Source organism: Nelumbo lutea, chromosome 3 (assembly GCF_056320005.1).
Source record: "Nelumbo lutea isolate HS-2025 chromosome 3, American lotus-T2T, whole genome shotgun sequence".
Lineage (NCBI taxonomy): Eukaryota > Viridiplantae > Streptophyta > Magnoliopsida > Proteales > Nelumbonaceae > Nelumbo > Nelumbo lutea.
In genome coordinates this window covers 35,495,890-35,510,554 of record NC_142686.1, presented here as the reverse complement: position 1 = coordinate 35,510,554, position 14,665 = coordinate 35,495,890, and the positions used below count along the sequence as shown (strand labels likewise).

The window sequence follows — 14,665 nt, the reverse complement described above, 5'->3', positions numbered from 1 at the left end:
CCCTAAGGTCAGTGAGACTGGCAGCTGAACTCACCTGTAAATGATTCATCTCTACACTTTGAACTCTATCCTCTATCTCTTTCACCGCCTGATGAATATTCCCAAAAACCTCATAGTTCCATTATTTGAGTTTACTCCTTAATTTATGTAATTTGAGAAATAAACTCATCAATGGAGCAGCATACATATTTTAATTCCAGCAATCCCTAACTATATTGTGAAAAGTGTGGTGAGATAGCCACATCTACTAAAATATGAATGGCTTAGGACCTGTCTGTCTTTCCCCCTCAACTAAGAAAACCAAGGGACAGTGATCTAAACAAGTACAATTAAGATGACTTACTAGTTTCAAGGGAAAAGATTGAGCCCAGCTAGAGTTTACCAGAACACGATCAAGTTGATCCCAAACATAGTCCAATCATTCCCTATTATTGCACCATGTCAATCTTCTTCCAGAGAAACCCAAGTCCACCAAACCGACTGCATTAATCACATCTACAAAATCCTCCATTGTAGAAACATCAGGACTTCTCCCTCCAACCTTTTAGTTCTACATGTAACTACATTAAAATCACCAGCTATTAGCCAAGGTTCCAAAAATAGAATAAAAACCTCATCGGCAGAAGTAATAATTCTCATTGTTAAAATCTGGTCGCAATCACCTATCAACTGTATAGAGAAAAAAGTATTCCAAAACAAAACAATTTTGCTACTAACATTATCAAGAAAACTAGTCATGTTAAGTCTCCTAGTAATCAAGGAGAGTCTATCATCCCCAATCATGGGTTTAACAACAGCCACCACACCTAATTTATGTAACTTATAGGGTTTTTTTAAGCGAATAATGGAGGGATCATTAGCAACCTCAGATATTCCAAAAAAGACCATTCATTGAGAACAACTAGAAGTACACTTACCATGGCATGTTTGCAGTCTATTTACTGGCCTATTCTCGCTCTACACATATTTCTTTCTAGGCCTTTTCTTTCGGACCACCTGTGTCCATTTTGCCTCCACATCTAAACCGGCATCATCCTCAGAGAGAGCACAAGAAGGACCTTTCATTCTTTCAGTAATTTTGTCGAGCAAATCAACATCAGATTTGTTGACATTGCTATGTCCCTAGCAATTAAATCTTTTGTCCAATTCCAATTTGGAATTCCTTAGATCCTCCAAACTCTAGAGCCTATCTAGCTCCTAAAAGAGAGAGGACTAGTAGTCTCCAACAAGTATGGCCGAGCAGGCTTCACACAAATGTCATCTTTGGAAGCAAAAAAAATTTTGCAATACCTCCTCCGAATTTAGAGTTTCTGTCAATACCCTCTCTGTGGTAACTACTGGTGCTCTTTGCATTTCCTAGTAAATCTGCTTCACAATTTGTTTTGTTTTGGGAACGGGTGCTGGTTCTATTGGCTTTGAAACTGAAGTAGTAGCATTGGTCTTGGAGACTTCTCCCTCTGCTTAAAGCAAAAAGTGCAATACTTGGGTAGGTTCTCATAGATTATTTTTTGCCAAATCCCCTATTTCCCAAGCCCAACTCATACGTGACTAGGATTCTCCTTCAACAAATCTACCTCCACACAAACCCTAGCCACCGTGGTTACAGACCGGTACACTACTCGCGTATTGTATCGGCCGATCCATATCGATACAGACCGGTACACTACTCGCAAAATGTGAATGAGCATACTCGGTAACGCGCCTACTGAAAAAGGAATGTTGCAAGACTTCGAACCTACATCAAGAACTAAAGGAAAGCTTATCGTCCGTGCCTACAAGCCATTATTTCACTCCATCTTTTGTGTTTATAAATAAATGATTACATAATTTATTTCTTTATTACTTAAATGTAATTCAAATAAATAATACATATTATCGTTAACTCCAACTAAAATTTAAAAAAGTAATACTGAAAATCAATATTTTATAAAGTAATAGAAATAAATAATATATCAAATCCACATTTATATCAAAATATTATTTGAATCTCAAAAAATTATAAAAATATAATATTAATAAGAAAATAACTATATTAATACTTAAAATTTATAAATTTGCACATGACATATATATATATATATATATTAATTTATATTACATAAAATCATATTTATTATTTAGAAAATAAAAACATTGTTTACAAAATATTCAAGAATATAATGTAAAATTGAATCTATCAAATCTACAAATCTACATTTATACCAAAAAATATATTTTTAATTAGAAAATTATAGGAATAAAAATAAAATAGTGGAATAGATTTGATATATGATATAGATAAATTTACATATGATACGTATCTTAGAAATTTTATTAGATTTGATATATTTTAAGTTAAGATTATACATTTTATAAATTATTAATTGATATTTTAATTTACATGGATAATTTAATATTTAGTTGACCTCATTGTTAATGTAAAAAAGTAAAAATAGTAAAATAAAAATAATTGATATAATAATTAAAATACAATTGGAAAATAGGTTTTGCATTTTGGACACTTGATTGATACATTATCGATAAAATTGTATGATATTTATGCATCATATTATATTAATTGTAATATACTTTTTTCATATACACCATTAAAATATACATTTTCTATGTATTTATACATTATTTATGGTTATTTGACTTTAAATTTAACATTATTAATGTATTATGAAATTTTTATGTGTTTCTCCAACGTATTCATATTTTTCTTCCATATCCATGCGTTTCCAAAGCATATCTGTATCTGTATCCAAGTTATCCGATACGATACTCGATACTGATATTTTAATCCCTGGTTCTAGTCAAGCGAGTAGTGGCTAGATCCACCTTCAAAACTCTTTCTGCTACCTGCGCAATTGAGTGTAGATACCTATCATTGTATAGATTGATCAACATCTTTGGCAAAGAGATCCAAAGCGGCATAACTGATGGATCCCACCCTAACTCCAAACCTGGCGAGATGGAAACAACCAAATTGAATTAATTTAAGCAACTCAACCTCCAGCTAATCTTGATTTCCCTTTAAAGTACAAAAACACATTATGGCTCAAAATCAAGTTTTGAACTTGTTTATGAGGTCTTCATCGCCAATCCTCTAATCTTTTTTGGAGAGAGCCAACCCTCTAATCACGAAAACGATTGTGCTTTGTTTGACCCACACAAATATTATGGTTCTAACTCACGCCATCTTCATTCTTTAAATTACCATGAAATTTGCTCTTATCTTTGCACTGCGTATCAGCCTAAACGGAAGCATTCCATGGTTAAACTCAAATCAGTGAATTTAGAGTGGAGTATTATAGGAAGAAGAGGGAACAAATTCGAGAATATCTGAGATAAGGGGGATGGAGAGTTATAGTGTATCTACCAGAATGATCGTTGACATCGGATTTCTCGACAAGATCCTACAGGGGAGGAGATAAGGCAGTCTGAATTAGTGACGAGATATGCTCCTCACAAATGGGCGCCTCACAGGCACACCCACTGTCCATTGGGAACATCTCCCGTGAATAATAATTAATAAGTATGAGAGATGTTCCCTGTCAGGTCTCTCTGAATTAGGTCGATAGGAGTGAAAGATCGTGGGCCCATTTGGCGTGTCTTTTCACGCGGTCTTTCGGCTCTCTATAAGCTAGAAAGACCAATTTTTAGTTTATTCCCGTTTGGCTCTAAAAGATTTAGTCGCCAAAAGACAGAATGCCAAAAAGATGCAAGAAGAAGCCTATTTCAGGCTGATTTTGAAAAGCTTCAAATAAAGCTTCTTGCGTCTTTCGTGTTTTAATCTCGCACGAAAAGACGTATATCTACTAAATGTGCTTTAGACTACTCAGATCTTGATGTGAAAGTTCAATGCATCTTTTGCATGTCAAAACTAACAGAAGATCTTCTCAAATAGACGTACCAAAACGGGCCCAGAGATTCAAACTCGATAAAGGGGAACTCACTTTTTGGATAAAATGAGAGCTAACAGAACAAATTAACGGCCGTTAAATTAGCTCCGCACGAGGTTGAGATTACATCTCCGCCCCACAACACATCTCACCGTACATTGAGAATATCTCCCGAATCATCGGGACTGATACTATCATTGGGAGATATTCACAATACACGGCGGGATGTGCTGTGGGGCGGAGAAGTGAATTCCACGAGGTTGAGGCGCATAACACGCGGCGTCTTCTAGTAGTGTGGGGCAACCCCCTGGGGGCGTGACAAGTATCCCATTATAAATTATTTATCCGCCGCCTCAAAGAAGTCCGGAGAGAGAGAGAGAGAGAGAGCGCTTTTTGTCGGTAAAGCGTCCATGGATCACTTGAAGCCAAGCTCTGCTAATTCCTCGCCTCTTACTCCGTTGGGGTTTCTGGAACGAGCCGCCACCGTCTACGGCGACTGCACCTCCATCGTCTATAACAGCACCACCTACACCTGGTCTCAAACACACCGCCGATGCCTACAACTGGCCTCTGCCCTCACATCGCTCGGCATCAAGAGGGGCCACGTCGTCTCCGTGGTGGCTCCCAATGTCCCCGCCATGTACGAGCTCCACTTCGCCGTCCCCATGTCCGGCGCCATCCTCAATAGCATCAACACCCGCCTAGACGCCCGCACCATCTCCATCCTCCTCCGTCACAGCGAATCGAAGCTCGTCTTCGTCGATTACCTCTCTCGCTCTCTCGTCCTCGAAGCCATCTCCTTCTTCCCGCTCAATATCGAAGCCCCTCTCGTCGTCTTCATCGCAGATTACGATGAAGAAGAAGCAAACGCAGCCGTTGACCCTGATCGCACTTACGAAGGCTTGCTCAAGACCGGCGATCCCGGATTCAAGTGGGTCAGGCCGGAGACGGAGTGGGATCCCATGGTGTTGAACTATACCTCCGGCACCACCTCTGCTCCCAAGGGAGTGATCCATTGCCACCGCGGGCTTTTCATCGTCACAGTTGATTCTCTGATCGAATGGACTGTACCCAAACAGCCTATCTATTTGTGGACCCTACCTATGTTCCATGCCAACGGTTGGAGCTACACATGGGGCATGGCAGCCGTGGGTGGGACCAACATCTGTCTCCGCAAGTTCGATGCCGCGACGATCTACGCTGCGATACGCAGGCATGGTGTGACCCACATGTGTGGTGCACCAGTGGTGCTGAACATGTTAGCCAACGCACCTGATGCCCAGCCGCTCAAGCAACCCGTCCAGATTCTAACTGCCGGGGCGCCACCGCCTGCAGCGGTGCTGTTCCGGACGGAGTCTCTTGGGTTTATAGTGACTCATGGGTACGGGTTGACAGAGACCGCCGGGCTCGTTGCAACGTGCGCTTGGAAGCGCCAGTGGAATCGCCTGCCTGCAACCGAGAGAGCGAGATTAAAGGCTAGACAAGGAGTGAGGACCATTGGGATGGCCGAGATTGACGTGATAGATCCCGAATCAGGTGCGAGAGTGAAACGAGATGGATCATCACTCGGCGAGATCGTCTTGCGAGGTGGGTGTGTCATGTTGGGTTACCTGAAAGATCCGGCCGGGACGTCAAAGTGCATGAGTGACAAGGGCTGGTTCTACACCGGCGACGTGGGCGTGATACACCCAGATGGGTATTTGGAGATCAAAGACCGATCGAAGGACGTGATCATAAGCGGGGGAGAGAACCTGAGCAGCGTCGAGGTTGAATCCGTGTTATACACGAACCCGGCTGTGAACGAAGCGGCCGTGGTGGCTCGGCCTGACGAGTTCTGGGGTGAGACCCCATGCGCTTTCATAAGCTTGAAACCGCAGGCGCAGAGGCCGTCGGAGAAGGAGATTGTTGAATATTGCCGTGCTCGATTGCCGCACTACATGGTTCCCAAGACGGTGGTGTTCAGAGACGAGCTTCCCAAGACTTCGACGGGTAAGATTCAGAAGTTCTTGCTCAGGGATATAGCAAAGTCTCTGGGCGCATCTCCGGTGAGTCGGATGTAGAGATTTTTAATTTGACTCGTCTGGGTTGAGTTCCGTGGAGTGGCTGAGTTGGTGCAATTTGGGCTTGTCTCATCCATTACTTCTGTGGATGATTGTGTATTTCAACTTTTTTTTTTCCCTTTTCTGATAATAATAACTAATAATGTTGATGAACGAGATCACCTCCGTCCGGTACCAAAAAATTTCTAGTCCACGGCATGTGGTCTGCATATCCATAATAAAAAGAAAAAAAAAAAAAAGAAAAAGCGATGGAGTATGGACAAATTTGACAATGTCTGCTCGTGTCTTAATGTAACGGTTACATCATGTCTTATCTCATTTATATATTAGAAAGAGAGCCCAAGATGAGGATTCGATGCTCAAATTGTGAGATTTTAGAACAGTGGCCTGGCATGTTGCCGATGCAAGGAGATGGCCCGAGACCGAGTGATTGATGACGTTGTCAAATTAGGTTGTCACAGCTGTTTTATACACATCAGGTGAAGTTTGCGTGTGCTTTTTGTAGCATAGTTCACCTCGGTAAGGAGTGTTTTGATTACGGGGTCTTTTGTATTGTGAATGAGAAATAGGTAAGTGTGGATAGGGATGTTAATTTTACCCACAAAACTGGGTTCTGGATCTGATTCGCCTTGTGTGGGGCAGATTTTTCTTGATCATATATGGGGATAGGTCGGTTTCAAGGAGTTCTTTTTGCCTTGGACAAGGGACAGGGCGGGGATGGGGTCTGCATATAAATCCCCGAACCCGCCCGACCTCGGTTGTAAATTATAGATATACCTTTATATATATACTCTATAAGGTATTGCGTAGGTTATTATTGCGTAGGTTATTATATATACTCTATAAGGTATTGCGTATATATATACCTTATATATATATTCTATAAGGTATTGCGTAGGTTATATATATACTCTAAAGGTATATATATATACCTTTATATATATACTCTATAAGGTATTGCGTAGGTTATTATAGTCTGTTTTCCTATTCCCTAATCCCTATTGTTTCGTCTTCTTCAACCTTCACACATATAGAGATTCAGATTGAGTCTTTGTTCAACCTTCGCACAATTGTCGATCGCCAAGCGTCGTCGCAGCCGTAGCACAGAGAAACCGCCATAGCAGAGGAATTGTCGACTACCATGGTTCTCACTTTCTCTCATTCTCTATTTCTCAGTCTGGCACTAATAGTCTTTCTCTCATTATGTTTCTTCCTTTCTTGCTCTCTGTTCGTCCACCGATCGCTGGGTGCGACCACCGCCATAGCAATAACTTCCCTATCTTCCATCATTCTTTGATCATGTTTCTCGGTACTCTCTAACATGAAGTGAAGAATATCAAGAGCCGATAGTTAGTGTGAGCTCCACACCCAATGTCATTTTCTGGCATTTATGGGCATTTGGCATCAGAAGCACCAGGATAACCAATCAAATGCATCACCCAAAATGGATCTCCAACTTTATCACCCTCAAATTCATTTGTTGATCCACCTAATGCTAGAGCTATGCCTCACATTCATTTACGGGGTGGGTACATGTCGGGGATTCCCCATCCCCGACAGGGCCAAGGATGGGGGTTGAATCTTTACCCCAATACCGGGGACGGGGCAGGGACGGGTGAGGGGATTTTAGCTACGGGGCGGGGATGGGGAGGGGGTGCCCCGCCCCATACCCGCCCCGTTGCCATCCCTAAGTGTGGACTAGTCCACACCACACCCTTTGGTAGGGACCAATCCACACCACACCATAGTTTACAACTTTTCTGAATTGAGGGAAAACTATTTTGACTAGACCATTCTACATTGACAATGTCGTTCTATAGGCGTGGTGTAGAATCAGTCCACACCACACTTTTTGATTCCATGTATCTCATATACATTTTATGAATGATCTACACAGTTAATCATAAATATCTAATTTTTGCATTTTATATGATAAATGTATTGAAAAAGGCATCAATAAATTAAAAAATATATTTTAAATATTTAAAAATATTATTTTATTGATAAAAATATTAAAATAATTAATATTTTATTAAAAAATAAAAAAAAAATAATTACAAACCGGATGGATGCATCAAGAACACAAAAACAAACGATCAATTGTTCAAGATTTAGCATCATTCAACAGCTAAGAGGGAAACACAGTACTATTCGCAAATAAAGATGGATCACATCAAGAGGGAAACACGCTACAGAGGATTTTCTGATGCAGATCGAACATTTGTCAAGAACAACACTTGACATCGTGAGTTTCTTCAAGATGGAGCCTTGGCAGGTGGACCGGTGGAGGAGAGTTGTAGTGGTGGAGAGCTTCAGCGGGCGGTGGAGAACTCCAACGGTAAAATGTGAAGCAGATAAGGTTTCAAGTAGAGTGTGAAGTAGGGGATCAAAAAATTACCTATGAACCAGCCCTAACCACGATATTTTGCCCTTGCCGCTAAATTGGGGTGTAGACAGGACCAATCCACGATATAGCGTGGACCAATCCCATCCACAGCCAGCCCAATAAGTATTCATCCTGAAGCCGAAATGGTCCCATCCACGAGATGAACACCAAACCGAGCACCGCCTAGTTCACTCGGGATGAGATCATCATTTGAGTTCATGGAAAAAATATATATTAGTTTTCCTTGATTTCTAGATGTTGATCAAAATCATTCGCTCAAAGCCAATGCAATCCAGTTTTGGCGTGTGCTGGAATTGTCTTAGCATGGGTCCCATACTCAAGGGCTCCACAGTGAGATTATACACAAGGAATGCCTTACCTTTCTATGCTCAGCATCCTCATACCCAAGGGCTTTGTTTATCGTCCTCAGAAGTTAGACCCCCCTCACTTTCTCTCTGTCATGTGGCGGTATCAACAAGAACCCATTTAGACACAACTCAAAATCCATGCATGAATAGAGCAGATCCACATATAACTTTGAATTGCAAAGAACCCATCATCATTCACAATTGAATCATAGTAACAGTTAAACGAGAAGCAAAACTAGAACTCGAGAAAATTACAAAATAGAAGTTGAGAAAGCTCCGCTTCTGCAACCCAAAAAGACCAAGCTTTGTCTTCGTCACTGCTAATCCGATTGTTAATCGATGTCAAGGATTTCACCTGCTCGGCTGCTCCTTCTCCCTATTGGCCATGTTGGGTCCTTAGAGAGAGAGAGTGAGTTGGTGCATCCAGAGGAAGGGGACGAGGGTAATACTGTGTTTTAAAAAATTTTAAACGGTAATGTGGTGTCACATGTTTACGAAGGGGTAGATCTAGTCAATTGTCAGAATAATAGGGGGTGGTTAAAGACATTAGTTAAGCAGTACGGATACAGTTTGTCAATTAACTAAACAGTACGGGTTGTTTAAGAAATTTGCCCTTAAATAAAATAATTCAATTGAAAATACTTAATAAATACATTAACATAAATAATTAATACAAATTAATCAATTAAAACTATTTAATAATTAATTAATTTTTCAAAATAAAATGTTCAAATTATTTATAATGCAATAAGTAGTCATTAAATAAAATATAAATAACAAAATTAAAATATTAATTAATGATCAAAATTAATTAACTAAGTAATATCAATATATAATTAATAATAAAATACTAAATCATAAAAATATTACTAATTAATTAATATTTAACAATAAAATAGTTAATAATTATTTACTTAACTAATTAATGCATAATTAAATAATTATTCTAATATTAATAATTTAATTAAAATAAAATAATACATATAATAAAACATAATGAATCAATGAAAAATAATTTATTAATTATTAATAAATCATATTAAAATATTAAATTTATTAATTAGTTCAGAGGTATTAATAATTATCATAGTAAATATAATTAAATATAATTAAAAGTATTAATTAATTCATAGTAAATATAATAAAATAAGATTTAAAATATTAATTATTTTTTAATAATTAATTATAAATTTAATTAATAAAATATTAATAATTAACTAAAATAATAAAAAAATAATAAATTATTACTAACAATATAATTAATTAATGACTATTATTAGGGTTGATTTTTCCACTATTTTTCCTTTTTCCTTTCCCATCCCACCAAAATCTTCCTACAAACCAAATGCAACCCTAATCCCTTAAGAGTTAAAACTTAAAAATATACAATTAACCCACGATTAGACCATTCAATAAATGGGCTAAACAACATCTTTAAGCGCCTTGCCATAAAAAATAAAAAAAATAAAAAAAATAAACCTGTAAGCGCCTCAAGGTCTGAACCTCTTATCTTGACCTCTCATCAATGGATTATTTGAATTTTTTTGGTAAATATTGTTTGAATTCACTAGACTATCCTTTGTTTTTATAAATTATTGAATATGCTCATGGAATACCCACTGTTTGAACTATGAAATTACTGAACATGCCACTCTGGAATCCTTTTTTTTCATTTAATTTTCAAAATGTACGTTTTATATTTCTACCATTAGTCTCTCAACTTTCAAAGTGTAATTAATTATAATTTAGTAATTACTATTACTATTAAAGTATAACTACAGTTAATTTTAAATAACTATTCATTAAGCAACTACTTATTATTTTTAATTTTTAATTATTATTAATTAATAATTTTTAACGTTATTCCATTAATTATAGATTAGATTGGAACATTTGTAGTACTTTGACGGAGAAGGTATAATCAAAATACTAGCTTAGCTGTGAGTGTAAGAGAGAACATGCTCACTAAGATACAGGAGATTTAGTAACAATAATTCCTCGTGCTATAGCTCTTAAAAAGAGGGAAAAATCAAGGCTCTAAGAGAAAAGAAAAAAAAAGGGGGGTTCTTAAATTAAAGAGATATGCCTCTAGAACGATAGCTAATACCTGCGGACTTTGAAGCTTTAGCGGACTTGGATGCCGATTTAGACTATTCTGCAGATTGTGATGATACGATCCCTCATATCCCGATTATGATTTCGAGAAGGCTTACAAAATAAATAAAAAACGAAAAAAGCACTTTGGAAATACATTCAATTGTTTTGCCTAGGCTTAGTTTCATCCTGAAAGCTATTGAATCATCTTGGACAGAAGAGAGTACGAAGGAGAAGTTCATACCCTTAAGAAAAGAATCCCGATTCCACTCCCGCTGCAACACTGCAAATGAGTTAGGAGTGAAGGCCGACGATTCGAATAAAGCAATTGAGCTTATAACCCCCCCCCCCCTCTCAGCCATGGTCAATCTGACTCTCCCCTCCAACTACTGACTGGGTCAACGTCGACTTGAATAGGAACTGGCCTTTTCTCATGTTGGGGAATCGATGAATCAAATAGATGTATGCCACTATTCCGTCTTTCTCAGCCCAACCCTTCGCGTTATCGCTTCAGTAATCGCAGTCGATCGGACATCTATCCATTACGAAAACTCGTTCTGGCGGCAACTCCGATTCGGTCATCCGGCCAGCGGCGGGGCCATCTTATTACGAACGAACGAACTATACTATATTGTTCAAACCAACTAGTGGTTTGTAGTTTAATAAAAATTATTTAACTATTTGTAAGGAAGCATTAAGAGAGAAAATCTATACTACGTTAGAAAGTAGTAATAGCTTCAAGAATATTTCTAGAATTTTCTATGGATAAAATTTATCCCTCTATATTTAAATTGATATATATATATCCTAAATTATCTTTAATTCCTATTTATCCTCTACCCCACTTTTATCTACATCTACCTAAAAAAATTTCAATTAAAAATTTTCAGAATTATTTAAATATTATAAAAAATTATATATTAATTTTTAAATATTTATTCAAAATACAAAAATTAATAGATATAATAATATTGATATTATTAATAATTCTTTATTTTTACAAAATTCATCATGAAATTATGTAGTTACAATATAAATTATAATTTTATGAATTATTCAATTTAAATGTTATTCAAATAATAAAAATTTAACATTAAAAAATAAAACATTATGTAAATATTTCAATATCTAAATCTATACTATATTATAAAGTGATTATGTCCAACATCAATAGCCCTCTCCTTCTTCCATTCCCCCGTCTCTCTTTTCTCCTTAAACTTGGGGCGTATCATATCAATATTTTAATCCTTATTCTGAACTTTAATTGTATAAAAAGAATGGATTTTGATAAAAGAAATTTTAAATAAAACATGAAAATATACATAATTTTAACTGTTGATTCATAACCAAAGTTAACAAATGTTGTTCTAAATCTCTCAAACCACGCTCTAAGGGACTGTTTTAGTCCATAAAGAGATTTCTTCAGCCTGCATACCTTTCCTTTCATATCAGTTCCATACATCCCTGGAGGATGAAACATGTAAACCTCCTCTGTATTTAAATTTATTGATAAAAAGTGAGGGCAAATAGGGTAATTGGTTATTGATATTAAATGAGTTGAAAAGAGGTTATTTAAAGATTTTTAATGCATTCAATTCTCTCTCATTAAATCCAACATTTAAGGTATTAATTTGCATTCACCTTCATTGAATCATATATTTAAGATTTTTTTTTGTTTTTTCTCATCATTAAATTCTATAATTAAATCCGTACATAATAAACTAATGATTTCAATAGCATAAAAACTTATACTTTTAATATCTACCTGGAAAAAAAAATAGTGTTTTCATCTAGGTGGTGGTAAAACTTATGCTTTTAACCCATCTGAGTTGGGGAATATTCCAAGAAGACACACCTGATTGCTCGTGGATCCAATTTTCCCTTATTATGGACATGAACAAAGGCAGTGCAGCCAAAAATTCTTGGTGTGAGATTATTTGAGGTTCAAATATCAGGGTAGAATTGAAAAAAACAATTCAAAATTGGAAATAAATATTACAACACAAGATCAAACGATATATTATTAAATGAGGTTATGGTTTTACTACTAATATTATAATGAGGTTATGGTCATATCTTGCTAATGTAACATGACTTTTCATATGTGTGAGATGTGAGATAGTGGGGTTGGTTGTAAATTGTAATGAAGCCAACAGGGAAGCCGTTGTCCACCTAGTGACGAGAAAGTAGGGAAATGAAAACTATTAGCCCCACATGAGGTTTGTGAAAAAGTGATTGTCTGATAATGAGCCAGGAATATCCGTCTTTCTGCTAAACAGGATCTATTGAACTCATAATTCATTAGATACTTTTTATGAATGTCAACTAAGTATCGTAAGTAAATTGATCTCGGTTGCTCAATCATTTGATAACCAGGGTCACCATGACCCGAAGTGCCCGCCTCGGGTTCATCCGAAAAGCTACTCTCACTAGACATAAGGGAGAACGGGCTGAGAAAAGAAGAAAGGAAAAAGAAAGAAGGAAAAACCCAGGGACTCACCGCCCCCATTCTTGGTTGTCCACTGGCTTTTCAAAGCCTGCTGATTGCTTGACGTTTTCGGTTTCGGGTTGAAGGAAGAAAACTTGCGGGATCTTACAGCGATGGCCTGGTCTGAGCGTCGCCACTGAGACTATCAAGCAAGCATCAAAATCCATTGGCTAAGAGAACCACACATAAAAATCAAATAGAGGCTTGATTAAAGTGGCAGACCACTCCACAAACTCATCTGAATTTACATTTTTCAGAAAATTGACTTGTTAATTATTCTTTGGAAGATGCAAAAAATATGTGATAACTGATTGAGTTGCAAGGTAAAAAGTACTTCATAATCTGTGTCTGACCCAAGGTGGAAAGAGGATATGAATGAAGAAATGAAGGCCTTGATGAAAGTAGGGACTTGGGAACTAGTAGATCTACTTGTTTTATTTGTTAGTTAGTGGGCCTTAGTTATGGGCCTGTTTTATTTCTTTCATTACTGTTTTTAGGGCTGGTTTCCCTACTAAGGGTATACATGTAATTATACCTCTTTTACAATGAAAGATATACAAGATAATTGTGGGGGCTGGAAAGAGGTTCGAATTATTCTCTTCCTTCTTCCCTTTTTCTTCCATCTACTTTCTCCATTGTTTTCTCTCTTCCATCTTCTTCGATTCCTAGAAACATCTTTCTATTTCCTCTTGAATTATATAGCCTTTTTTTTGTATACTAACACACATTTACATTATCATGTAAAAAGCATATTAACTCAAATTAAAAGTGAATTATGTAAAAACAAAATCAAAATAGCATACAAAACAAAACAAAATAAAACAAACAAAAAAATGCAAGGTGGAGAGGATGCAATGGAATGGTTTAATTGAAATGCACAATAGGATATTTAAAATAAGTACAAATACAAATACGTAGAGTCTAAAATGTTGTATTTTGTATTATTTTGTATGTATTTGCACTGTATATATTTATATTTTTATTCTTTCTGTCACTATTGTCCCATCATGCCTAATGGGCTTGATTAACTTAGAATCCTCACGGTCAAGAATGCTCTTCTCATCAAACTCGCCACATGCATCCTTCAACCATTTAAAAGGAAAATAAAATATAACATTTTAAGTAAAGAAAAACAATAAACAAGTATTTTTCAACTATTTTCATCATACATATACATATTTTTAGAACCGTTCCTTGTTAGGAGAAATTGGTATTGAGGCAAAAGAACCTATGATGTTGTACTGTGATAACCAGACAACAATTAACATTGCACACAACCCAGTTCAGCTTGACAGGACAAAGCACATGAAAATGACAAACATTTTAATAGATGAAGAGGCAAATGACATTATTATCGTCCTCATTTGTTTATGATTTAAGGCCTC

General features: G+C 36.8%; 1 protein-coding gene across 1 annotated transcript; it reads left to right on the top strand.

Annotated features, from left to right (window-relative positions):
- The first annotated feature begins 3,708 nt into the window (after positions 1 to 3,708).
- On the top strand, positions 3,709 to 6,097 carry LOC148864211 (2-methylpropanoate--CoA ligase CCL4-like). The gene has a single exon (XM_088980628.1). The coding sequence runs from the start codon at positions 4,295 to 4,297 to the stop codon at positions 5,942 to 5,944; it is 1,650 nt and encodes a 549-aa protein (XP_088836754.1). The 5' UTR covers positions 3,709 to 4,294; the 3' UTR covers positions 5,945 to 6,097.
- Positions 6,098 to 14,665: the final 8,568 nt, after the last annotated feature.

Excerpts from the sequence above, each read along its gene's own strand:
- LOC148864211 (XM_088980628.1), top strand. The coding sequence starts at position 4,295 with ATGGATCACTTGAAGCCAAGCTCTGCTAATTCCTCGCCTCTTACTCCG.